This window comes from Theropithecus gelada, chromosome 9 (assembly GCF_003255815.1).
Source record: "Theropithecus gelada isolate Dixy chromosome 9, Tgel_1.0, whole genome shotgun sequence".
NCBI lineage: Eukaryota > Metazoa > Chordata > Mammalia > Primates > Cercopithecidae > Theropithecus > Theropithecus gelada.
The window spans coordinates 91,311,686-91,338,053 of record NC_037677.1 but is presented as its reverse complement, the minus strand read 5'-3'; the positions used below and the strand labels follow the sequence as shown (position 1 = coordinate 91,338,053).

Sequence of the window (26,368 nt, the reverse complement as noted above, 5' to 3'; positions counted from 1 at the left end):
AAAAACCAGTACAAAAAGACTGAAAATTAAAAAAAAAAAAAAAAACAGAACACCTCTTCTCCTCCAAAGAATCACAACTCCTCACCAGCAGGGAACAAAACTGGACAGAGAATGAGTTTGATGAATTGACAGAAGTAGGGTTCAGAAGGCGGGTAATAACAAACTTCTCTGAGAGAAAGGAGTATATTCTAACCCAATGCAAGGGAGCTAAGAACCTTGAAAAAAGGTTAGACAAATGGCTAGCTTGAATAACCAGGTTACAGAAGAACATAAATGACCTGATGGAGCTGAAAAACAAAGCACAAGAACTTCATGAAACATACATAAGTATGAATAGCTGAATTGATCAAGTAGAAGAAAGGATATCAGAGATTAAAGATCAACTTAATGAAATAAAGCCTGAACACAAGATTGGAGGAAAAAAAATGAAAAGAAATACACAAAGCCTCCAAGAAATATGAGACTATGTGAAAAAACCAAGCCTACGTTTGATTGGTGTACCTGAAATTGATGGGGAAAGGGGAACCAAGTTGGGATACACTCTTCAGGATATTATCCAGGAGAACTTCCCCAACCTAGCAAGACAGTCCAACATTCAAATTCAGAAAAAACAAAGAATACCACAAAGATACTTCTTGAGAGGAGTAACCCCAAGACACATAACTGTCAGATTCACCAAGGTTGAAATGAAGGAAAAACGCTAAGGGCAGCCAGAGAGAAGGGTCGGGTTACCCACCGAGGGAATCTCACTAGACTAACAGTGGATCTCTCTGCAGAAACCCTACAAGCCAGAAGAGAGTGGGGGCCAATATTCAACCTTCTTAAAGAAAAGAATTTTCGAGGGGCGGAGCAAGATGGCCGAATAGGAACAGCTCCAGTCTCCAACTCCCAGCGCGAGCGACACAGAAGACCGGTGATTTCTGCAATTTCAACTAAGGTACTGGGTGCATCTCACTGGGGAGTGCTGGACGATCGGTGCTGGTCAGCTGCTGCAGCCCGACCAGCGAGAGCTGAAGCAGGGCGAGGCATCGCCTCACCTGGGAAGCGCAAGGGGGAAGGGAATCCCTTTTCCTAGCCAGGGGAACTGAGACACACAACACCTGGAAAATCGGGTAACTCCCACCCCAATATTGCGCTTTAAGCAACCAGGCACACCAGGAGATCATATCCCACACCTGGGTGGGAGGGTCCCACGCCCACGGAGCCTCCCTCATTGCTAGCACAGCAGTCTGTGATCTACCGGCAAGGCAGCAGCGAGGCTGGGGGAGGGGCGCCCGCCATTGCTGAGGCTTAAGTAGGTAAACAAAGCTGCTGGGAAGCTCCAACTGGGTGGAGCTCACAGCAGCTCAAGGAAACCTGCCTGTCTCTGTAGACTCCACCTCTGGGGACAGGGCACAGCTACACAACAACAACAACAACAACAAAGCAGCAGAAACCTCTGCAGACTCAAACGACTCTGTCTGACAGCTTTGAAGAGAGCAGTGGATCTCCCAACATGGAGGTTGAGATCTGAGAAGGGACAGACTGCCTGCTCAAGTGGGTCCCTGACCCCTGAGTAGCCTAACTGGGAGACATCCCCCACTAGGGGCAGTCTGACACCCCACACCTCACAGGGTGGAGTACACCCCTGAGAGGAAGCTTCCAAAGCAAGAATCAGACAGGTACACTCGCTGTTCAGAAATATTCTATCTTCTGCAACCTCTGCTGCTGATACCCAGGCAAACAGGGTCTGGAGTGGACCTCAAGCAATCTCCAACAGACCTACAGCTGAGGGTCCTGACTGTTAGAAGGAAAACTATCAAACAGGAGGACACCTACACCAAAACCCCATCAGTACATCACCATCATCAAAGACCAGAGGCAGATAAAACCACAAAGATGGGGAAAAAGCAGGGCAGAAAAGCTGGAAATTCAAAAAATAAGAGCACATCTCCCCCGGCAAAGGAGCACAGCTCATCGCCAGCAACGGATCAAAGCTGGATGGAGAATGACTTTGACGAGATGAGAGAAGAAGGCTTCAGTCCATCAAATTTCTCAGAGCTAAAGGAGGAATTACGTACCCAGCGCAAAGAAACTAAAAATCTTGAAAAAAAAGTGGAAGAATTGACGGCTAGAGTAATTAATGCAGAGAAAGTCATAAACGAAATGAAAGAGATGAAAACCATGACACGAGAAATACGTGACAAATGCACAAGCTTCAGTAACCGACTCGATCAACTGGAAGAAAGAGTATCAGCGATTGAGGATCAAATGAATGAAATGAAGCGAGAAGAGAAACCAAAAGAAAAAAGAAGAAAAAGAAATGAACAAAGCCTGCAAGAAGTATGGGATTATGTAAAAAGACCAAATCTACGTCTGATTGGGGTGCCTGAAAGTGAGGGGGAAAATGGAACCAAGTTGGAAAACACTCTTCAGGATATCATCCAGGAGAACTTCCCCAACCTAGTAGGGCAGGCCAACATTCAAATCCAGGAAATACAGAGAACGCCACAAAGATACTCCTCGAGAAGAGCAACTCCAAGACACATAATTGCCAGATTCACCAAAGTTGAAATGAAGGAAAAAATCTTAAGGGCAGCCAGAGAGAAAGGTCGGGTTACCCACAAAGGGAAGCCCATCAGACTCACAGCAGATCTCTCGGCAGAAACTCTCCAAGCCAGAAGAGAGTGGGGGCCAATATTCAACATTCTTAAAGAAAAGAATTTTAAACCCAGAATTTCATATCCAGCCAAACTAAGTTTCATAAATGAAGGAGAAATAAAATCCTTTACAGATAAGCAAATGCTTAGAGATTTTGTCACCACTAGGCCTGCCTTACAAGAGACCCTGAAGGAAGCACTCAACATGGAAAGGAACAACCGGTACCAGCCATTGCAAAAACATGCCAAAATGTAAAGACCATCAAGGCTAGGAAGAAACTGCATCAACTAACGAGCAAAATAACCAGTTAATATCATAATGGCAGGATCAAGTTCACACATAACAATCTTAACCTTAAATGTAAATGGACTAAATGCTCCAATTAAAAGACACAGACTGGCAAACTGGATAAAGAGTCAAGACCCATCAGTCTGCTGTATTCAGGAGACCCATCTCACACGCAGAGACATACATAGGCTCAAAATAAAGGGATGGAGGAAGATTTACCAAGCAAATGGAGAACAAAAAAAAGCGGGGGTTGCAATCCTAGTCTCTGATAAAACAGACTTTAAACCATCAAAGATCAAAAGAGACAAAGAAGGCCATTACATAATGGTAAAGGGATCAATTCAACAGGAAGAGCTAACTATCCTAAACATATATGCACCCAATACAGGAGCACCCAGATTCATAAAGCAAGTCCTTAGAGACTTACAAAAAGACTTAGACTCCCATACAATAATAATGGGAGACTTCAACACTCCACTGTCAACATTAGACAGATCAACGAGACAGAAAGTTAACAAGGATATCCAGGAATTGAACTCATCTCTGCAGCAAGCAGACCTAATAGACATCTATAGAACTCTCCACCCCAAATCAACAGAATATACATTCTTCTCAGCACCACATCGTACTTACTCCAAAATTGACCATATAATTGGAAGTAAAGCACTCCTCAGCAAATGTACAAGAACAGAAATTATAACAAACTGTCTCTCAGACCACAGTGCAATCAAACTAGAACTCAGGACTAAGAAACTCAATCAAAACCGCTCAACTACATGGAAACTCAACAACCTGCTCCTGAATGACTACTGGGTACATAACGAAATGAAGGCAGAAATAAAGATGTTCTTTGAAACCAATGAGAACAAAGATACAACATACCAGAATCTCTGGGACACATTTAAAGCAGTGTGTAGAGGGAAATTCATAGCACTAAATGCCCACAAGAGAAAGCAGGAAAGATCAAAAATTGACACTCTAACATCGCAATTAAAAGAACTAGAGAAGCAAGAGCAAACACATTCGAAAGCTAGCAGAAGGCAAGAAATAACTAAGATCAGAGCAGAACTGAAGGAGATAGAGACACAAAAAACCCTCCAAAAAATCAATGAATCCAGGAGTTGGTTTTTTGAAAAGATCAACAAAATTGACAGACCACTAGCAAGACTAATAAAGAAGAAAAGAGAGAAGAATCAAATCGACGCAATTAAAAATGATAAAGGGGATATCACCACCGACCCCACAGAAATACAAACTACCATCAGAGAATACTATAAACACCTCTACGCAAATAAACTGGAAAACCTAGAAGAAATGGATAATTTCCTGGACACTTACACTCTTCCAAGACTAAACCAGGAAGAAGTTGAATCCCTGAATAGACCAATAGTAGGCTCTGAAATTGAGGCAATAATTAATAGCCTACCAACCAAAAAAAGTCCAGGACCAGATGGATTCACAGCTGAATTCTACCAGAGGTATAAGGAGGAGTTGGTACCATTCCTTCTGAAACTATTCCAATCAATAGAAAAAGAGGGAATCCTCCCTAACTCATTTTATGAGGCCAACATCATCCTGATACCAAAGCCTGGCAGAGACACAACAAAAAAAGAGAATTTTAGACCAATATCCCTGATGAACATCGATGCAAAAATCCTCAATAAAATACTGGCAAACCGGATTCAACAACACATCAAAAAGCTTATCCACCATGATCAAGTGGGCTTCATCCCTGGGATGCAAGGCTGGTTCAACATTCGCAAATCAATAAACATAATCCAGCATATAAACAGAACCAAAGACAAGAACCACATGATTATCTCAATAGATGCAGAAAAGGCTTTTGACAAAATTCAACAGCCCTTCATGCTAAAAACTCTCAATAAATTCGGTATTGATGGAACGTACCTCAAAATAATAAGAGCTATTTATGACAAACCCACAGCCAATATCATACTGAATGGGCAAAAACTGGAAAAATTCCCTTTGAAAACTGGCACAAGACAGGGATGCCCTCTCTCACCACTCCTATTCAACATAGTGTTGGAAGTTCTGGCTAGGGCAATTAGGCAAGAGAAAGAAATCAGGGGTATTCAGTTAGGAAAAGAAGAAGTCAAATTGTCCCTGTTTGCAGATGACATGATTGTATATTTAGAAAACCCCATTGTCTCAGCCCAAAATCTCCTTAAGCTGATAAGCAACTTCAGCAAAGTCTCAGGATACAAAATTAATGTGCAAAAATCACAAGCATTCTTATACACCAATAACAGACAAACACAGAGCCAAATCATGAATGAACTTCCATTCACAATTGCTTCAAAGAGAATAAAATACCTAGGAATCCAACTTACAAGGGATGTAAAGGACCTCTTCAAGGAGAACTACAAACCACTGCTCAGTGAAATAAAAGAGGACACAAACAAATGGAAGAACATACCATGCTCATGGATAGGAAGAATCAATATCGTGAAAATGGCCATACTGCCCAAGGTAATTTATAGATTCAATGCCATCCCCATCAAGCTACCAATGAGTTTCTTCACAGAATTGGAAAAAACTGCTTTAAAGTTCATATGGAACCAAAAAAGAGCCCGCATCTCCAAGACAATCCTAAGTCAAAAGAACAAAGCTGGAGGCATCACGCTACCTGACTTCAAACTATACTACAAGGCTACAGTAACCAAAACAGCATGGTACTGGTACCAAAACAGAGATATAGACCAATGGAACAGAACAGAGTCCTCAGAAATAATACCACACATCTACAGCCATCTGATCTTTGACAAACCTGAGAAAAACAAGAAATGGGGAAAGGATTCCCTATTTAATAAATGGTGCTGGGAAAATTGGCTAGCCATAAGTAGAAAGCTGAAACTGGATCCTTTCCTTACTCCTTATACGAAAATTAATTCAAGATGGATTAGAGACTTAAACGTTACACCTAATACCATAAAAATCCTAGAGGAAAACCTAGGTAGTACCATTCAGGACATAGGCATGGGCAAAGACTTCATGTCTAAAACACCAAAAGCAACGGCAGCAAAAGCTAAAATTGACAAATGGGATCTAATTAAACTAAAGAGCTTCTGCACAGCAAAAGAAACTACCATCAGAGTGAACAGGCAACCTACAGAATGGGAGAAAATTTTTGCAATCTACTCATCTGACAAAGGGCTAATATCCAGAACCTACAAAGAACTCAAACAAATTTACAAGAAAAAAACAAACAACCCCATCAAAAAGTGGGCAAAGGATATGAACAGACATTTCTCAAAAGAAGACATTCATACAGCCAACAGACATATGAAAAAATGCTCATCATCACTGGCCATCAGAGAAATGCAAATCAAAACCACAATGAGATACCATCTCACACCAGTTAGAATGGCGATCATTAAAAAGTCAGGAAACAACAGGTGCTGGAGAGGATGTGGAGAAATAGGAACACTTTTACACTGTTGGTGGGATTGTAAACTAGTTCAACCATTATGGAAAACAGTATGGCGATTCCTCAAGGATCTAGAACTAGATGTACCATATGACCCAGCCATCCCATTACTGGGGATATACCCAAAGGATTATAAATTATGCTGCTAGAAAGACACATGCACACGTATGTTTATTGCAGCACTATTCACAATAGCAAAGACTTGGAATCAACCCAAATGTCCATCAGTGACAGATTGGATTAAGAAAATGTGGCACATATACACCATGGAATACTATGCAGCCATAAAAAAGGATGAGTTTGCGTCCTTTGTAGGGACATGGATGCAGCTGGAAACCATCATTCTTAGCAAACTATCACAAGAACAGAAAACCAAACACCGCATGTTCTCACTCATAGGTGGGAACTGAACAATGAGATCACTTGGACTCAGGAAGGGGAACATCACACACCGGGGCCTATCATGGGGAGGGGGCAGGGGGGAGGGATTGCATTGGGAGTTATACCTGATGTAAATGACGAGTTGATGGGTGCAGCAGACCAACATGGCACAAGTATACATATGTAACAAACCTGCACGTTATGCACATGTACCCTACAACTTAAAGTATAATAATAATAAATAAATTTAAAAATAAATTAATTAATTAATTACTTAATTAATTTAAAAAAAAAAAAAGAAAAGAATTTTCAACCCAGAATTTTATATCCAGTGAAACTAAGCTTCAAAGCGAAGAAATAAAATAAAATCCTTTATAGAAAAGCAAATGCTGAGAGATTTTTGTCACCACCAGGCCTGCCTTACGAGAGCTCCTGATGAAAACACTAAATATGGAAACGAAAAACCAGAACCAGCTACTGCAAAAACATACCAAATTGTAAAGGCTATCAACACTATAAAGAAACTGCATCAACTAATGGGCAAAATAACCAGCAGGCGTAATAATGACAGGATCAAATTTACACATAACAACATTAACCTTAAATGTAAATGGACGAAATGCCCCAGTTAAAAGACACAGACTGGAAAATTGGACAAAGAGTCAAGATCCATCAGTGTTCTGCATTCAGGAGACACATCTCATGTGCAAAGACACACCAAGGCTCAAATAAAAGGGATGGAAGAAGATTTACCAAGCAATTTTTACCAAGCAAAAAAAAAAAAAAAAAAAAAAAAGGCAGGGCTTGCAATCCTAGTCTCTCATAAAACAGACTTTAAACCAACAAAGACTAAAGAAACAAAGAAGGGCATTACATAATGGTAAAGGGATCAATGCAACAAGAAGAGCTAACTATCCTAAATGTATATGCACCCAATGCAGGAGCGCCAATATTCATAAAACAAGTTCTTAGAGACTTACAAAGAAACTGAGACTCCCACACAATAATAATGTGAGAATTTAACACCCCATTGTCAAAATTAGACAGATCAATGAGACAGAAAATTAACAAGGATATTCAGGACTTGAACTCAGCTCTGGACCAAGAGGACCTAATAGACATCTACACAACTCTCCACCCCAAATCAACAGAATATACATTCTTCTCAGCGTCACACTGCACTTATTCTAAAATCAGCCACATAATTGAAAGTAAAACACTCATCAGCAAATGTAAAAGAACAGAAATCATAACAAACAGTCTCTCAGATCACAGTGCAATCAAATTAGAACTCAGGATTAAGAAACTCACTCAAAACTGCACAACTATGTGGAAACTGAACAACCTGCTCCTGAATGACTACTGGGTAAATAACAAAATGAAGGCAGAAAAAAAGATGTTCTTTGAAACCAATGAGAACAAACACACAATGTACCAGAATCCCTGGGACACAGCTAAAACAGTGTTTAGAGGCAAATTTAGAGCACTAAATGCCCACAGGAGAAAGCAGGAAAGATCTGAAATGAACACCCTAACATCACAATTAAAAGAACTAGAGAAGCAACAGCAAACATATTCAAAAGCTCACAGAAGACAAGAAATAACTAAAATCAGAGCAGTATTGAAGAAGATAGAGATGTGAAAAACTCTTCAAAAAATTAATGAATCCAGGAACTGTTTTTTTGCTAAGATTAACAAAATAGATAGGTTACTAGCCAGATTAATAAAAAAGAAAAGAGAGAAGAATCAAATAGACACAATAAAAAATGATAAAGGGGTTATTACCACTGACCCCACAGGAATACAAACTACCATCAGAGAATACTGAAAACACCTCTATGCAAATAAACTGTGAAATCTAGAATAAATGGATAAATTCCTTCCCATATACACCCTTCCAAGATTAAACCAGGAACAGAAAACAAAACACCACATATTCTCACCTATAAGTGGGAGTTGAACAATGAGAACACACAGACATAGGGAGGGGAAAATCACACACCAGGGTGTGTCGAGAGGTTGGGGGAGTAGGGGAGGGATAGCATTAGGAGAAATACCTAATGTAGATGCTGGATTGTTGGGTGCAGCAAACCACCACGGCACATGTATACCTATGTAACAAACCTGCATGTTCTGCACATGCATCCCAGAACTTAAAATGCAATTTAAAAAAAGAAAGAAATAGCAGGATAGTTAGTAGAGGTAGAGAAGTAAGGGAGATAGCCAGAAGTTGGTTAACAGATACAAAAGTTCAGCTATATAAAAGGAATAAGTAATAGTGTTCTATAGCGGTATAGAGTGACCATAATTAACAACATCTTATTGTATATTTTAAAATAGCTAGAAGAGCAGATTTTTAATGTTTCCAGCACAAGGAAATGAAAAATATTTGAGGTTATAGATATGTTAACCATCCTGCTTGATCATTACACATTGTATACATGTACTGAAATACTACAGTACACCCCATAAATATGTACTATTATTGTGCCCATTAAATTATAAATTATAAATTTATAATAATATAAATTTATATATGATAAATTTATATATAATATATGTTAATATAAACTTATATATAATAATATAAATTTATATATATTATTATATATAATAATATAAATTTATATATATTATTATATATAATAATATAAATTTATATATGCCCATTAAATTATAAATTATAAATTTATAATAATATAAATTTATATATGATTATATATAATATTATATATTATATAATAATATAAATTTATATTAAATATATAATATAAATTTATGTATAATAATAGAAATTTTCTTTATGTGACACATCATTGGTTGGTTCTATGTCTTTACTATTGAGAAAAGTGCAGGAATGGACATATGAGCACATGTGTCTTTTTGGTAAAACAATTTGTTTTCCATTGGGTACATACCCAGTAGTGAAATCGAATGATAGTTCTGCATTTCGTTCTTTGAGAAATCTCCAAACTACTTTCCATATGGCTGAACTAACTTACATTCCCACCAGTAGTATATAACTGTTCTCTTTTCTCTGCAGTCTCACCAACGTCTGTTACTTTTTTGACTTTTTAATCATATCCATTTTGACTGGTATGAGATGATATCTCACTGTGGTTTTGATTTGCAATTCTCTGATTATTAGTGATGTTGAGTATTTTGTCATGTGCTTGTTGGCCATGTGTATGTCTTCTTTGGAAGGACATATGTCCTTTGCCCACTTTTTAATGGGGTTACTTATTTTTTAACTTGTTGAATTGTTTAACTTCCTTATAGATTCTTGCTATTGAACCATTGTTGGATTCACAGTTTGCAAGTATTTTGTCCCATTCTGTAGGTTGTCTGTTTATTCTGTTGGTAGTTTCTCTTCGTGTGCAAAAGCTCTTTAATTAGGTCCCACCTGTCAATATTCATTTTGGTTCCAATTGCTTTTGAGGAATTACTCATAAATTCTTTTCTAAAGCCTGTATCCAGAATGGAATTTTATAGATTTTTTTCTATAGGATTCTTATGGTTTGAGGTAATTAATACCAATACACTATACACTTAAAATGATTAATACAGACACTTTTATGTTATGTGTATTTTGCCACAATTTTTTTACAAAATTAAAAAATATATAAATACACAATAAACAAGTGAGATTTATCCCAGAAATGCAAAAGTGGTTTAACAAGAAAGTCAATCAGTGTACTACACCATATTAGAATAAAAGAGAAAAACATGTTCATCTCATTAGACACAGAGAAAGATGAACAGCCACGTTGTCTGGGATGTACACCCTCGGGTTTGTCATCACGCCCCAGGACAATTTAGGACACGGACACATATGAGTGGGTTAAGTAGCAGAAAATGTAATAGAAGAAAGGAGAGAAAAGAGCACCTTCTTGTGCGAGAGAGGGACATTGGACAAAGGGGAAGGAGGTGGATGACAGCAGATCATATAGGCAGGCTGGAGGAAGCAGTGTCTGATTTACACAGAGCCCATAGAGATTGGTTTAATCAGGTGTGACATTTACATAGCAGGTGGGCAAGGCTGGCCTCCCCACTGTAATCTTATTAGGCATATGGACTTTCCACTTGACCGGTGCCATCTTATCTGCTCCTTACTGTACACGTTGCTGGCAAAGGGGAGGGAAGATGAAGCCGCCATTTTGAACATGCCTGGTTACAGGTAGTTCTGTACTACCAGCATTCACCCAAGAAGCTTCCAGCTTCCTCATCTGTGTCTGCAGCTCAATTTTACAAGCTGCTCTTTGTTAGAAAATGATTTGGGGCTGTTTTCCATTAAAAAGAAAAACCTTACTGAGGACTCCCAAAGGCATACTATCTGCCTAAGTAATTTCTACTTAATTTCTGTATCTGTGAGTACTCAGTTTCCAACTTCAAAACTTACTACAAAGTATAATAATCAGAACAGTGTGGTACTAGCATAAAGATATCATCAAGACAAATGGAATGAAACTGAAATCACGAAATAAACCTAAATATCTATGGCAAATTTACTTTCATCAAGGGTGCCTAGACCATTCAATCCGAGGAAAGAATCTCTTCAACAAATGGTGATGAGACAAGAGGACAGTGAAATGCAGAAGAATGAAGCTGAAACCTTCCTTACTTCACTCCAAATGAAAAATATAACTGAAAATGGATGGAAAAACTTAAATATAAGAGCTAAAACTATAAAACTCTTAGAATAAAACGTAGGGGTAAATCTTCATGACTTCATATTTGGCAATAGATTTATAAATTTGATACCAGAGCAGCAAGAGGAAAAATAGATAAATGAAACTTCATCAAAATTAAACTTGGTGCAGCAAGAATATAATTAAGAATGTGAAATGACAACCGAATGAATGAGAGGAATTATTTTCATATTATGTATATGTAAGAGTTTAATGTTTTGAATACACAAACCATTCCAACAGCTTAAAAAGAAAAAGCAACTTAATTTAAATAGAAAATGTACTTGAATGGCATGTATCCAAAGAAGATATACAAATGGGTAATAATATATTATATTATTTTACTATATATAATATTATATATATAGAATAATAATAATATATTATTATTCAAGTTCAAAATCATTGGCCATTAAATACAAGTTAAAACCACAATGAGAGCTGGGCGCAATGGCTCCCACCTGTAATTCCAGCACTTAGGGAGGCCAAGATGGGCAGATCACCTGAGGTCAAGAGTTCGAGACCAGCCTGGCCAAATTGGTGAAAACCCATCTCTACCAAAAACATAAAAATTAACCAGGTGTGGTGGCACATCCCTGTAATTCCAGCTACTCTGGGGACTGAGGCAGAAGGATTGTGTAAACCCAGGAGGCAGAAGTTGCAGGGAGCTGAGATCATGCCACTGCACTCCAGCCTGGGTGACAGAGTAAGACTCCGTCTCTAAATAAATAAATAAATAAAACCACAATGAGCTACCACTTTACATTCACTAGGATGGCTTCAATAAATACAGAAAATTACAAGTATTAGCAACTATGTGGAAAAATAGAAATCCTTCTACATTGCTGGAAGGAATATAAAATGCCACATTCACTGTAGAAAAGTTTGGCTCTTATACAAGAAGATAAACATAAAATCACCATTTGACCCAGCAATTCAACTCCTGAGAATATACCCATGAACGATGAAAACATGCTCATAAAGAAAGACACACAAATGGTCAAAGCAAGATTATCTATAAGAGCCGAAAGTTGGAAACAATGCAGATGTCCATAAACAGATGAATAACAAATTGTGATATATGTGCGTGGAAAATAAAATATATTTCAGCGACAAAAAAGAATGAAGTACTGATACACGTTGCAACTTAGATGAGCCTCCAAAACTTTATATGTGAAAGGACCCAGAAATAACAGGCTACATATGCTATGAGTCCTTTATATATCCATAACAGGCAAATCCATGGAAACAGAAAGAAGATTAGAGGTCATTACATGATGGGGTGGAGGAATGGAGTGATAATTTAATGAATACGATATGTTTTTGTAGAGTGATAAAAACATTTTGAAACCAGAGAAAGCTGGTGGTTGCACAACATTGTGAATACATTAAATACCACTCAAGTGTACACTTTAAAATGGTTAATTATATATTGTGTGAATTTCACTTCAATTTAAGAAATGACATAATTCCCTGATCTACAGACTTAATGCAATCCTGTCAAAATCCCCATTGGCTCCTTTGAGAAAACTGATAAGTTTATTCTAAATTTCATATGAAGATTCAAGGGACCCAGAATAGTGAAAATGGTACTGAAAAAGAATAACAAAAGACTCACATACCTTGATTTGATTTAATAACTTGGTATTAATGCAATACTACAGTAATTAAGATGGTGTACTATAGGGATTAGGAGAGACGTATAGATCAATGGAGTACAATTGAGAGCACACACACACACAAAAAAAACCTTCACACATTTATAGTCAATTGGATTTTGACAGGGTTGCCAAGACAATTCAATAGGGGAAAAAAATAGCCTTTTCAACAATGGTGCAATGACAACAGGATTGATGTTTACACATCATCTGATAGACACCAAATTCCAACTGTTATCTGTACAAATCATTTTAGTTTACACTCAATGAAGGCTTCCCTTCCCTCTTCCATCCACCTACTCTTTTCCATCACCCACCTCTGCACCTCCATGTAGAGCATTCCGATCCATCTGAAACCCTCCTCTGACTCTCACTGCAAATATTTTATGGGCTATTTCAATTTGCAGGAATTCAGGAAACCCACCTAGGTTAAGCCATTCTTTCCCATTCTCAAATAAACTGTGTGCAATAATGATGCTCATCTTCATCGTATGGCATATTTTATATTTTCATATTTGTCAGTAATTGATTCCATTTCACCTGAAATATGCATTCTGTTTCTCCTTGGGTAGATTTATACATATATATATTTTAAGTTCTGGGATACATGTGCAGAAGGTGCAAGTGTGTTACATAGGTATACACGTGCCATGGTGGTTTGCTGCACCCATCTTGACCCCGGCATTGATGCTCCCCTCCATGTGTCCATGTGTTCTCATTGTTCAACTCCCACTCATGAGTGGGAGCATACAACGTTTGGTTTTCTGTTCCTGTGTTAGTCTGCTGAGGATGATGGTTTCCAGCTTCAACCATATCCCTGCAGAGGACATGAACTCATCCTTTTTTATGGCAGCACAGTATTCCACAGTGCATATGTGCCACATTTTCTTTATCCAGTCTGTCATTCATCAGCATTTGGGTTGGTCCCAAGTCTTTGCTATTGTGAATAGTGCTGCAATAAACATATGTGCACCTGTGTCTTTATAGTAGGATGATTTATAGTCCTTTGCTATAGTATGGCTGAATATGAAATTCCGGATTGAAAATTCTTTAAGAATGTTGAATATTGGCTCCCACTCTCTTCTGGCTTATACTGTTTCTGCAAAAAGATCTGCTGTTAGTTTGATGTACTTCCTTTGTCTTAGGGTTGCTCTTCTCAAGGAGTATCTTTGTGGTCTTCTCTTTATTTCCTAAATTTGAACGTTGGCCTGTCTTGCTAGGTTGAAGAAGTTATTCTGGATAGTATCCTGAAGAGTGTTTTCTAACTTGGTTCCATTCTCCCCATCACATTTAGGTACACCAATCAAACATAGGTTTGGTCTTTTTACATAATCTCATATTTCTTGGAGGCTTTGTTTGTTCCTTTTCATTCTTTTTTCTCTAATCTTGTCCTTGCATTTTATTTCATTAGGTTGATCTTCAATCTCTGATATCCTTTCTTCTGCTTGATCAATTTGGCTATTGATACTTGTGTATGCTTTACAAAGTTCTTGTGCTGTTTTCTTCGGTTCCTTCAAGTCATTTATGCTCTTCTCTAAACTAGTTATTCTAATTAGCAACTCGTGTAACCTTTTTTAAGGTTCTTAGCTCCCTTGCATTAGGTTAGAACATGGTCCTTTAGCTCGGTGAGGTTGTTATTACCCACCTTCTGAAGGCTATTTCTGTCAATTCATTAAACTCATTCTCCATCCAATTTGTTCCCTGCTGGAGAGGAGTTGTGATCCTTTAGAGGAGAAGAAGCACTCTGGTTTTTGTAATTTTCAGCCTTTTTGCACTGTTTTTTTTTTCCTCATCTTCATGGATTTATCTACCTTTAGTCTTTGATGCTGGTGACCTTTGGATGGGGTTTTCGTATGGATGTCCCTTTGGTTGATATTAATGCTATTCCTTTCTGTTTGTTAGCTTTCCTTCTAACAGTCAGGCCCCTCTGCTGCAGGTCTGCTGGAGTTTGCTGGAGGTCTCCTCCAGACCCTATTTGTCTGGGTATTGCCAGAAGCGGCTGCAGCCCTGCAAAGATTGTTTCCTGTTCCTTCTTCTGGAAGCCTTATCCCAGATGGGCACCTGCCAGATGCCAGCCAGATGGAGCTCTCCTATATGAGGTCTGTCAAATTCTGCTGGGAGTTGTCTCCCCGTCATGAGGCATGGGGGTGAGGGGCCCATTTGAGGAGGCAGTCTGTCCTTTAGCAGTACTCAAGTGCTTTTGAAGGGAGATCTACTCTCTTCAGTGCCAGCAGGCAGGAACATTGAAGCCTGCTGAAGCTGCATGCACAGCCGCCCCTTCCCCCAGGTGCTCTTTCCCAGGGAGATGGGAGTTTTATCTATAAGCGTCTGACGGGCTGCTGCCTTTCTTTCAGAGATGCCCACCCAGAGAGGAAGAATCTGGACAGACAGTCTGGTTACAGCAGCTTTTTGGAGCTGCAGTAGGCTCCACCCAGTTCAGACTTCCTAGTGGCTTTGTTTACATTGTGAGGGGAAAACTGCCTACTCAAGCCTCAGTAACGTCGCACGCCCCTCTCCCTACTAAGCCCAAATGTCCCAGGTCAATTTCAGACTGCTGTGCTGGCAGTAAGAATCAAGCCAGTGGAGCTTGCTGGGCTCTGTAGGGGTGAGATCCACTGAGCCAGACCACTTGGCTCCCTAGCTTCAGCTCTCTTTCCAAGGCAGTGAACAGTTTTGTCTCGCTGGTGTTCCCGGTGCCCCTGAGGTATGAAAAAAAAAAATTTCTACAGCTAGCTCTGTCTGCCCAAACAGCCCCCCAGTTTTGTGCTGGGCCCTTGTGGTGTAGGCACCTGAGGGACTCTCCTGCTCTGCAGGCTGTGAAGACCATGGGAAAAGCATAGTATCTGGGCTAGAATGCACCATTCCTCATGGCAGGGTCCCTCACAGCTTCCCTTGGCTAGGGGAGGGAGTTCCCTGACCCTTTGCCCTTCCTGGGTGAGGCGAGGCCCCACCCTGCTTTGTCTCACCCTCCATGGGCTGCACTAACTGTCTAACCAGTCCCAATGAGATGAGCCACGTACTTCAGTTGGAAATGCAGAAATCACCCACCTTCTGCATTGATCTCGCTCGGTGCTGCAGACCAGAGCTGTTCCTATTCGGCCATCTTTATTGTTTGGGCAGATTATTTTTATTTAAATAATTTAGTCTACATATTCTAATTATTTAACAATCTAATTTTATATTTTCCATTATGCTTACTGGATATTCATTCATACAATAACAACTTAAAGTGCTTCTCAAGCATTACTGTTTGACCAGTTAAACATCCCTAGTAAACACAGAGCAAGTCAATGAATCACAGATTCACAAGCAGTCACATAACTAAGCTTTTGTTAACATTTTACCTTCTCCATTTTGATCAGGAAGCAATCAATAAAGTCCCGAGGGTTGTTCATGTCCATCGATTCTTGGTGTTCTTTTACTTTCTCCAAAATATAACTTTTCACAAAAGCAACGTTTTTAAGTAATTTGTTATGAGTTCCCGGGAAATAATCAATGATAGGAGAAAAATTGTTGCAGATCTAAGAGAAAACAATAGTTTATTAAATTAAAAGATTTTAATAAAGGCATATATACCACATACCAAGCTCTGGTTGTAAATTATAGCTATAAATATAAATAAAATATATCATATATCTTGATGGGAAAATTTTTATTGTATATATGTAGTAATTATCTGATTATAAAAGATTTGAGGAAGAAAATTCTGACCAGAGAATCAATTCTAACCAGATGATAAACATTTTCTAGACTCATACCTCCTTTTTATTGTATAAAAGCATCTTTATATTAATTCTGTTACCTTTTACAATTCTTCTCTACAATCTTGAAACATAAGATGGCATGAATTACCACATTCACGTTTTGTAGACGACAGCATAGGTTAAGAGAGTTTGGACAACCTGATTGATAGTACAAAGCTAGTCCCTACTATATTGATTTCTATCAAGCAGCCTCTGAAATGGAATTAGTATTTTACAAGTAGGAGGGGCTCAAAGATACTTCAAATTCCAACTGCGTACCACAGCAGTTAAATGACTTCTGTAAAATCACACAATTATTATTTAGGCAGAGTATAAAACATGCCAATTCAACACAGAGTATAAGTGTGATGTCTGTTTATGGTTCATACACCATAAAACCAATAATTTCATCATTCCTAACCCAGCTATCTCATCAGCTAGAATCCCAAACTGAGATATCAAACATCCCTGCCCTATTCATGTTACTCGGTAGCTTCTATGGTCCCAAATATTCTCCCTTCTTGAAGGAGGTGTCTTTCAAATTAGGATATTTCTGCCACACAATGTGACAAAGTGTGAACTGAAGGACAAGTCTTGTGAGTAATGGAAGCCTCCAAAGTGCCTGGATGTCCATGGAGTGATATGAGCACGCTTTGGGGCTGTCACCAAAGTGCTTTATAGAAACAGGGCTTTAGAGTTTAGTGGAAGAAACATTGATAAGGGAGCTAATGGGCTTAGAAGTCAGGCCTATATTGGGACATTTATTTCCCATGCATAAAATAAAGGGGTTGGCCATCTTTCCCAGATATTCACCCCATGGTTGTCTGGGCAACACTGTAGTATTCAAAAATGCACTTCAGAGCTTGATCTATATAGAATTTTGGATTTGTCAGAAAAAAAGAGCATCAGTGGTTTATCAGGAAGTAAAAATCTTGGCCTTACCTGGATCCAGGGGCTGCTTAAAATCTTGGCGTTTTCGTTCAACTTTTCCATCAAGTTAAGAAATTGCTGATCTTTATAATCAAAACGTTTATGGAAAATAATGGAGCAGATCACATTGCAGGGAGCACAGCCCAGGATGAAAGTGGGATCACAGGGTGAGGCTAAAGAATTAGAAACAATTTAAAACACTATTAAACTTCAGATATAAAATGCTTTGTATTTGTTAACAGATAATAGTAGTTTAGAAATTTTAAGCAATATCTTACCTCTGAATTCCCTTAACAGCAAAAAAGAGTTTCGGCATGCATAAAATCAACACAGCACTTTTACATTAATCCCGAGTTGACCATTACAACCTAGCTGGTTAAATAACGGTTGTTCAAATGATAAATTTACATTGCCAGCCTATTTGTCTTTTACTTTGGGGAAAAAAAAAAAGACATTTTCTAAAAACCTAATAATTCACGTTTCAGAGGGAATCACATCAGTCTGCAAAGTCTGTAGACAACAAGGCACTGAGATAGAAAGGGCGAGAATGGTCGAGGATTTTAAAGCTTTTTATATATAATGAATAGCTGAAAGAGTCATGTATTGTACCAGTAGAGAGGAACTACAGAGACTGTGGATGAATTCATGTATTTAAGGAAATAAATATAAGAAGCAGAATGTGTTTTATAAGAAGGAAAACAAATGTAAATGAATAATATGCCTAACATAGATTAGTTTGTAAAAATTTAAATGAAAACTTTGTTTGTTGTTTGTTTTTGTTTATTATTTGTTTGTTTTGAGATAGAGTTTCACTCTTATTGCCCAGGCTGCAGTGGAATGGCACGATCTTAGCTCACCACAACCTCTGACTCCTGGGTTCAAGCAATTCTCCACCTCAGCTTCAGAGGTAGCTGGGATTACGGGCATGTGCCACCATGTCTGGCTAATTTTGTATTTTTAGGAGAGACGGGTTCCTCCATGTTGGTCAGGCTGGTCTCGAAATGCCAACCTCAGGTGGTCTGCCCACTTTGGTCTCCCAAAGTGTTGGGATTACAGCCATGAGCCACCATGCCTGGCCAAAAACTTTTTATTTTAAATATAAATCCCAGGTAAGGTAAATAAGAAAGTGTAAATTGATAAATGGAGATTTTTTTCTTCTGTAGCTTTTTAAAAATGAATTTTCTTATGTAGGAACTAAATGCCCACCATCTGTAGTCATCCTGCAAATTTAACTTATTTAATTTGATATTGATTAGGCCCAGCCTATCATTTAATAGCTAAATAAATTAAATTATAGGTAAGATTTTCTTGTTTGGTGGAGGATCTCTGAAATAAAGTTGTTATAATCAAGTGATTGATAAAGTTTATATTTTTTAAATTTTCTTTTGTTTTGCTTTAAGTTCTAGGATACATGTGCAGAACGTGCAGGTTTGTTACAGAGGTATACATGTGCCATGGTGGTTTGCTGCACCTATGAACCTGTCATCGAGGTTTTAAGCATCTCATGCATTAGGTATTTGTCCTAATGCTCTCCCTTCCTGGCCTCCCATCCCCTGACAGGCCCCAGTGTGTGATGTACCCCTCCCTGTGTCCATGTGTTCTCATTGTTCAGCTCCCATTTATGAGTGTGAACTTGTGGTGTTTGGTTTTCTGTTCCTGTGTTAGTTTGCTGAGGATGATGATTTCCAGCTTCATCCATGTCCCTGCAAAAGACATGAACTCATCCTTTCTTATGGCCACATAGTATTCCATGGTGTATATGTGCCACGTTTTCTTTATCCAGTCCATCATTGATGGGCATTTGGATTAGTTCCAAGTCTTTACTATTGTGAACGGTGCCACAATAAACATACATGGGCATGTGTCATTAGAGTAGAAAGGTTTATAACCCCTTGGGCATATACCCAGTAATGGGAATTCTGAGTCAAATGGAATTTCTAGTTCTAGATCCTTGAGGAATCACCACACTGTCTTCCACAATGATTGAACTAATTTACATTCCTACCAACAGTGTAAAAGGGTTTGTTTCTCAACATTATCACCAACATCTGTTGTTTCCTGACTTACTAAGGATCACCATTCTAACCTGCATAAGATGGTATCTCATTGTAGTTTTGATTTGCATTCTGTAACGACCAGTGATGATAAGCTTTTTTTCGTACATTTGTTGGCTCCATAAATGTCTTCTTTTGATAACTATCTGTTCATATCCATTGTCCACTTTTTGATGGGGATATTTCTTTTTTTCTTGTAAGTTTGTTTAAGTTCCTTGTGGATGCTGGATATTAGCCCTTTGTCAGATGGATAGATTGCAAATAATTTCTCCCATTCTGTAGGTTGCCTGTTCACTCTGATGATAGTTTCTTTTGCTGTGCAGAAGCTCTTTACTTAATTAGATCCCATTTGTCAATTTTGGCTTTTGCTGCCATTGCTTTCGGTATTTTAGTCACAAACTCTTTGCCCCTGCTTATGTCCTGAAAGGTATTGCCTAGGTTTTCTTCTGGGGTTTTTATGGTTTTAGGTTTTATGTTTAAGTTTTTAATCCATCTTGAGTTAGTTTTTGTATAAGGTGTAAGGAAGGGGTCCAGCTTCTGTTTTCTGCATATGGCTAGCCAGTTTTCCCAACACCATTTATTAAATAGGGAATCTTTTCCCCATTGCTTGTTTTTGTCAGGTTTGTCAAAGATCAGATGATTGTGGATGCGTGGTAGTATTTATGAGGCCTCTGTTCTGTTCCATTGGACTACATATCTGTTTTGGTATCAGTACTATGCTGTTTTGGTTCCTGTAGCCTTGTAGTATTGTTTGAAGTCAGGTAGAATGATGCCTCCAGCTTTGTTCTTTTTGCTTACAATTGTCTTAGCTATACGGGCTCTTTTTTGGCTTCATATTAAATTAAAAGTCTTTTCTAGTTCTGTGAAGAAAGTCAATGATAACTTGATAGGTATATCATTGAATCTATGAATTACTTTGGGCAGTATGGCCATTTTCACAATATTAATTCTTCCTATTCATGAGCACAGAATTTTTTTTCCATTTGCATCATCTCTTTATTTCCTTGAGCCGTGGTTTGTAGTTCTCCTTGAAGAGGTCCTTCACATCCCTTGTAAATTGTATTCCTAGGCATTTCATTCTCTTTGTAGCAATTGTGAATGGGAGTTCACTCATGATTTGGCTCTCTGCTTGTCTATTATTGGTGTGTAGAAATGCTTGTGATTTTTGCACATTGATTTTGTATCCTGAGACTTTGCTGAAGTTGCTTATCAGCTTAAAGAGTTTTGGGGCTGATATGATGGGGTTTCTAAATATACAATCATGTCACCTGCAAACAGAGACAATTTGACTTCTTCTCTTCCCATTTGAACACCCTCTTGCCTGATTGCTCTGTTCAGAACTTCCAATACTATGTTGAATAGGCGTGATAAGAGAGGGCATCCTTGTCTTGTGCTAGTTTTCAAAGGGAATGCTTCCACTTTTGCCCATTCAAAATGATATTGGCTGTGGGTTTGTCATAAATAGCTCTTATTTTGAGATATTAAACTTTATATTTAAAGAGCTCCCAAATTCACATCTATGGGCCCTAAATAGTGACTTTATTCAATAGTACTCTGAATGGTTGGGCATCGAACAGCTGGAAATCTCTTAGTTTGTTGTGTCATTCACAGATAAATCTGATTTTCAGTCTTTCACTTCATTTGGAAAACAGAATTTAAAAACAAAGTAATTTGGTATTGAGGCTGACAAACAGATACATTGTAAAACTTCATAGATGAGTAGAGATGGCAGTGGAAAAAATAATTACCATAAATTTCTAAGCCAAAATTTCATAAATATGGTGGGAAAAAGATAAGCATAACTGAAACAGAGCCAAATTATACTTAGGGAAAACAGATTACAGAGTTACTACTAATAATTAAAATCTAGTTAAATAAATCGTTTTGTAAATTGACATTTGTATATTTCACAGAATTATGCTACAGCACATATTTACTGAAAATATATAAATCAAGAGTAACAAGAAATAATTAATACTATTTTTTAAATAATACCATGTTTACAGAGAAATAATAATTGATGAGAACTGCTGTAAGATATGCCTAAGCAAGCATGGGCCTAAAAGAAACCCCAGACAAGTCAGTGAGGCTGACCATACAAATACAGTCCAATTAAATAAAAGCACATGCCATTTGGTTCATGCTCCCTAGGCATGTGATAGGGCCATTCCCACCATGTCCATTCTCTGGTGACTTGTTCCGGAATAGGTAATGGGGAAAACTGCTCTTTAACTCTTTCAAAAAATGAACTCAAAATTTATATTCATGATTTCTTATTTGAAAGCAAAGAAGCAAAATTCAGGAGAACACAGGATTAAATGAGCCTTTTATACCCACAGTGTATGCACAATCATGCCTGTACACACACAGCACAAATATGTGCAAATTCCCTTGGCTCTCAGCCTCAAACCCCCACTTCACATGAGCTAACAACTAGGACTCATAATGAAAGATCTGGCCACCCCTGAAATGTTTCCAAGAGTGTCAGTAGAGAAAATAGTAGTCCAGTAAGGTCAGTGATACAGAGTAGGTTCACCCACCCTTGGTTTTTCTCAACTCCTCCACAAGGCAGCAAGCTTCCTCTTGAACACGATCCTCAATGCTCCTCTTCCCCATGCCAAAATTCCGCAGCGTCATGAGGGAGAAACGCCGGATCTCCTTCCATCTCTTTCCATTGCTGAAAACAATTCCTAACAAGAAGAGAAACAGAAACTAGGAGGGAGATCCCAGGCAAGAAAGAGGAAGCTAACACTGGGCAGCCACGTGGATGGGCCAAGCTCTGCCTGAGAAGCTCTGCAAGTCTCTGTTTTCTTATCCTCCCCATCCCCAAGATGGACACTGAAACAGACACATGCACACCTACCAAATCTTCTGTTAGCTCTTTCAAACAGTGGGAAATGGCCTCTTCCAGAAAACTCCTCTCCAAGATCAATCAGGGCTTCCTTCACTGCTTCATATCCATGCAGCACCACCATGCGTTCCAGGCCAAAATACAGAGTGAACACAGGGCCATAGACTTTTGAGAGCTAGGAAAGTAGATATAGATAATAGCAAATGCAGCAACTATTTCGTCCATTTACTAAGCCTCACTTAGAATGATATTTTCATTGTATTTGTCTGCTTTTATTCAGCCACACAGGCTTCAGATATGTCTGAATTTTACATATAAACATGATGATGATTATATTCGCCACTCAGATGATCTGTGATGTTCAAGGCAATAGTCAGACAATTGCTGCACAGATTACAATTAATCCTCACATCAACATATTCAGCAGGTCTATTTACTCTATTAACAAACAGCCATGTGTGGTGGCTCACACCTGTAATTTCAACACTTTGGGAGGCTGAGGCAGGTGGATCACAAGGTCAGGAGTTCAAGACCAGCCTGGCCAATGTGGTGAAACCTCTTCTCTACTGAAAATACAAAAATTAGCTGGGTATGGTGGCACATGCCTGTAATGCCAGCTACTTGGGGGCCTGAGGCAGGAGAATTGCTTGAACGGGAACCCGGGAGATGGAGGTTGCAGCGAGCTGAGATCACACCACTGCACTCCAGCCAGAGCTACAGAGCAAGACTCTGTCTCAAAAATAAATAAATAAATAAATAAATAAATAAAAACTTAGCTCAGAGAATGACAAATTCATTTTCAGTGTCCTAAAGCTAATATACAGAAGACCCAAATTTGAAACTCCATTTATTCAAACGCTAATGCTTGATATATTTATCAGCACTCTTGAGACCACCTTAAGACCAATACCCAGCTTCAAGAACTAGCAGTTTCCTGGTTTAATAGTTTTTTATGAATAGCGTGCATCATAGCATTTATACTAAAAATATCTCTCTATGGACTCCACTTAGGACTCCCAAAAGCCCACATAGAGTCACCCATTGCCAGGTCAATAGTCCTCACAGCAGTACTCCTAAAATTAGGTGGCTATAGGTTTATACGAATCATTTTAATCCCTCACCCCCAACAGAGCTTATAGCTTATTCCTCCCTCATGCTATCCTTATAAGTTATAATCATAACAAGCTCCATTTGTCTGTGCCAAACTGATCTAAAATCACTCTTTACTTACTCTTCCATAAGCCACATGGAACTTGTTATCATAACTTTTCTCATTCAAACCTCCTGAAGTTTCAGCAGTGCAACTGTCCTAATAATTGTCCACAGACTAACCTCATCCCTATTATTCTGTCTTTCAAACTCAAACTACAAATGAGTTCACAGCCAAACCATACACTAACACCGGACCTTCAAACACTTCTCTGCCTGATAGCCATGTGATGACTCCTAACTAGTGTTGCCAACCATGCCCTGTCTCCTACCATCAATCTAGTAGGAGTAGTCTTCATAACTATAGCCTCATTCTCTTGGTCTAATCATACCATCATGCTCATAAGGTTTAATACACTAATCACAGTCCTTTACTCCCTGTATATGCTAATTATTACACAACAAGGGGTATTCACATATCATATTAACACTGTTAAACCATCTTTCACTCGAGAAAAAACCCTAATACTTATACATCTTCTGACTCTCTTCCTACCATTACTAAACCCTAAGGTCATTTCGGGGTTTATATATTGTAGCTACAGTTTAATTAAAACATTAGTTTGTGGATCTAATAATGGAAGCCTGTAACTTCTTATCTACCATTTATCTGCTTTTGCTGGTCCTGAATCCACAGCTATTTCCTTTACAACAGGCATAAATTAATTCTTCAGAGAAGTTCAGTTTTCATGGCTATTCTGAATAAAACACATGGCTAGTATAGTAGAGGACTTAATAAAATCTCTAACAACAAACACATCCCTTACCATTTACCTTCAGCCAAAATTTATAGCAAATGGCTATGACATGAAGAAGAAACACAGCATTTCAAACTATTGACTTGTTATTTTGAATCTAACATGCAAAGACCTAAATCTTTCTCTACTCACAAAATACATGATCTCATTCCACTATTTCTGACACTGACAGACTGGAAAAGGCAACAAAAGCCTTTCAAAGTAATTTACTTTGCAATGATCTCTTGTAACAATGTACCTCAAGGGATATACTTTATTCAAAAACTACAGGTGAATTTACTTACCTTTTGCAAGCCACTGAAGGAGCATACTTACATTGGTTAAGGATTTGCTGACGTCCTTAATACCTATCTTTAGGATATTTCCAATCACTGGGAGAGGAGTGGGGCCAGGAGGGAGTTTTCCTCTCCCAGATCTCTGTCTCCAGAGTGAAAGGAGAAGCAAACAGGAGAGACAGAGCACCAGGACCACAAGAGAATCCATTGAAGCCTTCTCTTCTTAAGACAACCATGAGCTTGCACTCCAAGCCTTTTATAACACTCCATGCTAATTCAGTGTGTGCCTCTTTGACGAATAAAGTGACCAATCACCTAGGTCCACTACAGGCTCCTTCTGAAAGGACTTTGACCCACTGATAGAGATAAAAATAAAATGTCCTTTGATCTTGTTCTCCTTCATTTCAGTGCCCACTCTGTACATTCCTGTTTCATTGTACTAGGTTGGAGCCTAGGTATTGGTAATAAAAAACAAATGTTAACCCAGATGGTTCCAATGCACCATCACGATTGAGAGCACTAAAGTAAATAATCTGATGCAAAAACAATTACTCAAAATTCTGCATTCTTAGATTAATAACCAGTTGGGAACTTATGATTTTGAGGGAAAGTAATGTATTCCATGCCTTGTATATTTAAAAAGTATGTCAATGCTATACAAAGATTAGGAGACTTTTTTCTTTAAAATGAAATCCTTTCAAATATTTAATATAGCCTACTAAAAATACAGCAGCTTAAACATGAAATAGCTAGCATAACTTGTATATCTTAAATAACCAAACATATATCAAATAAATTAGTTTAGCAGATATAAACACCTTTACAATTAAACCTTCTAAAAAAAATATGTGAAGGGAGGAATTGTTACTTTTTATTTTTCAAATGGGAAAAGGGAGACCCTGGGAGAACAGGACATCTGTCAGTGCCACACAGCTCATAGCTGGCAGAACTGGGATCTGAGCTGAGGTCTTCTGATGCCCATCATAGTGTATTATCTCTTACACCAGAGCTGCCTTGAGAACAATTACAGCAAAACAAACTTCTAAACATTAGTTATTCTGAATATACACCACATTGATTCTGCTCATAAAACAGGCTTCACATTAAATAGAACTCCTTATTTGTCTCTAAGGAACACAGCACCAGAGATGCTCATGAAAAGAAATAAGAGTTCTCCCTTCTCCATCACTGCAGAGGTGAAAAGCTCAGTGTAACTGAGGAAAGAAATTGGTGCTAAGGGTTTGAGAAACTTGGGCTTTTCTATCCCCCAGTCACCTCCAGACCTGGCTGCTGTCTATTGTTTTTGGTCTCTCATTTTCAGAAATAATGTAATAATGCACAGCAAGCAAAGGAAATTATGGACAGAACCACAGCTGTGGATGCAACAGAGGATGAGAGGTAGGAAAATCACTGAATGGATCCACAGTACAGAATCACCACAATGT

General features: G+C 38.4%; 1 protein-coding gene across 4 annotated transcripts in view; it reads right to left on the bottom strand.

Moving 5' to 3' along the window:
- LOC112631549 (cytochrome P450 2C9-like) overlaps positions 1–25,223 on the bottom strand; it is a 47,692-nt gene extending 22,469 nt beyond the window's left edge. For 2 of the 4 annotated variants that reach the window (XM_025396864.1, XM_025396865.1), the window contains exons 1-5: positions 24,964–25,223; positions 22,694–22,856; positions 22,371–22,520; positions 17,789–17,949; positions 16,448–16,624 (exon numbers count right to left, since the gene is read on the bottom strand). In XM_025396864.1, the coding sequence (XP_025252649.1) occupies positions 16,448–16,624; positions 17,789–17,949; positions 22,371–22,520; positions 22,694–22,856; positions 24,964–25,131 (819 nt within the window). In that variant the 5' untranslated portion in view covers positions 25,132–25,223. The other 2 variants (XM_025396866.1, XM_025396867.1) reach the window with 2 other exon arrangements.
- Positions 25,224–26,368: the final 1,145 nt, after the last annotated feature.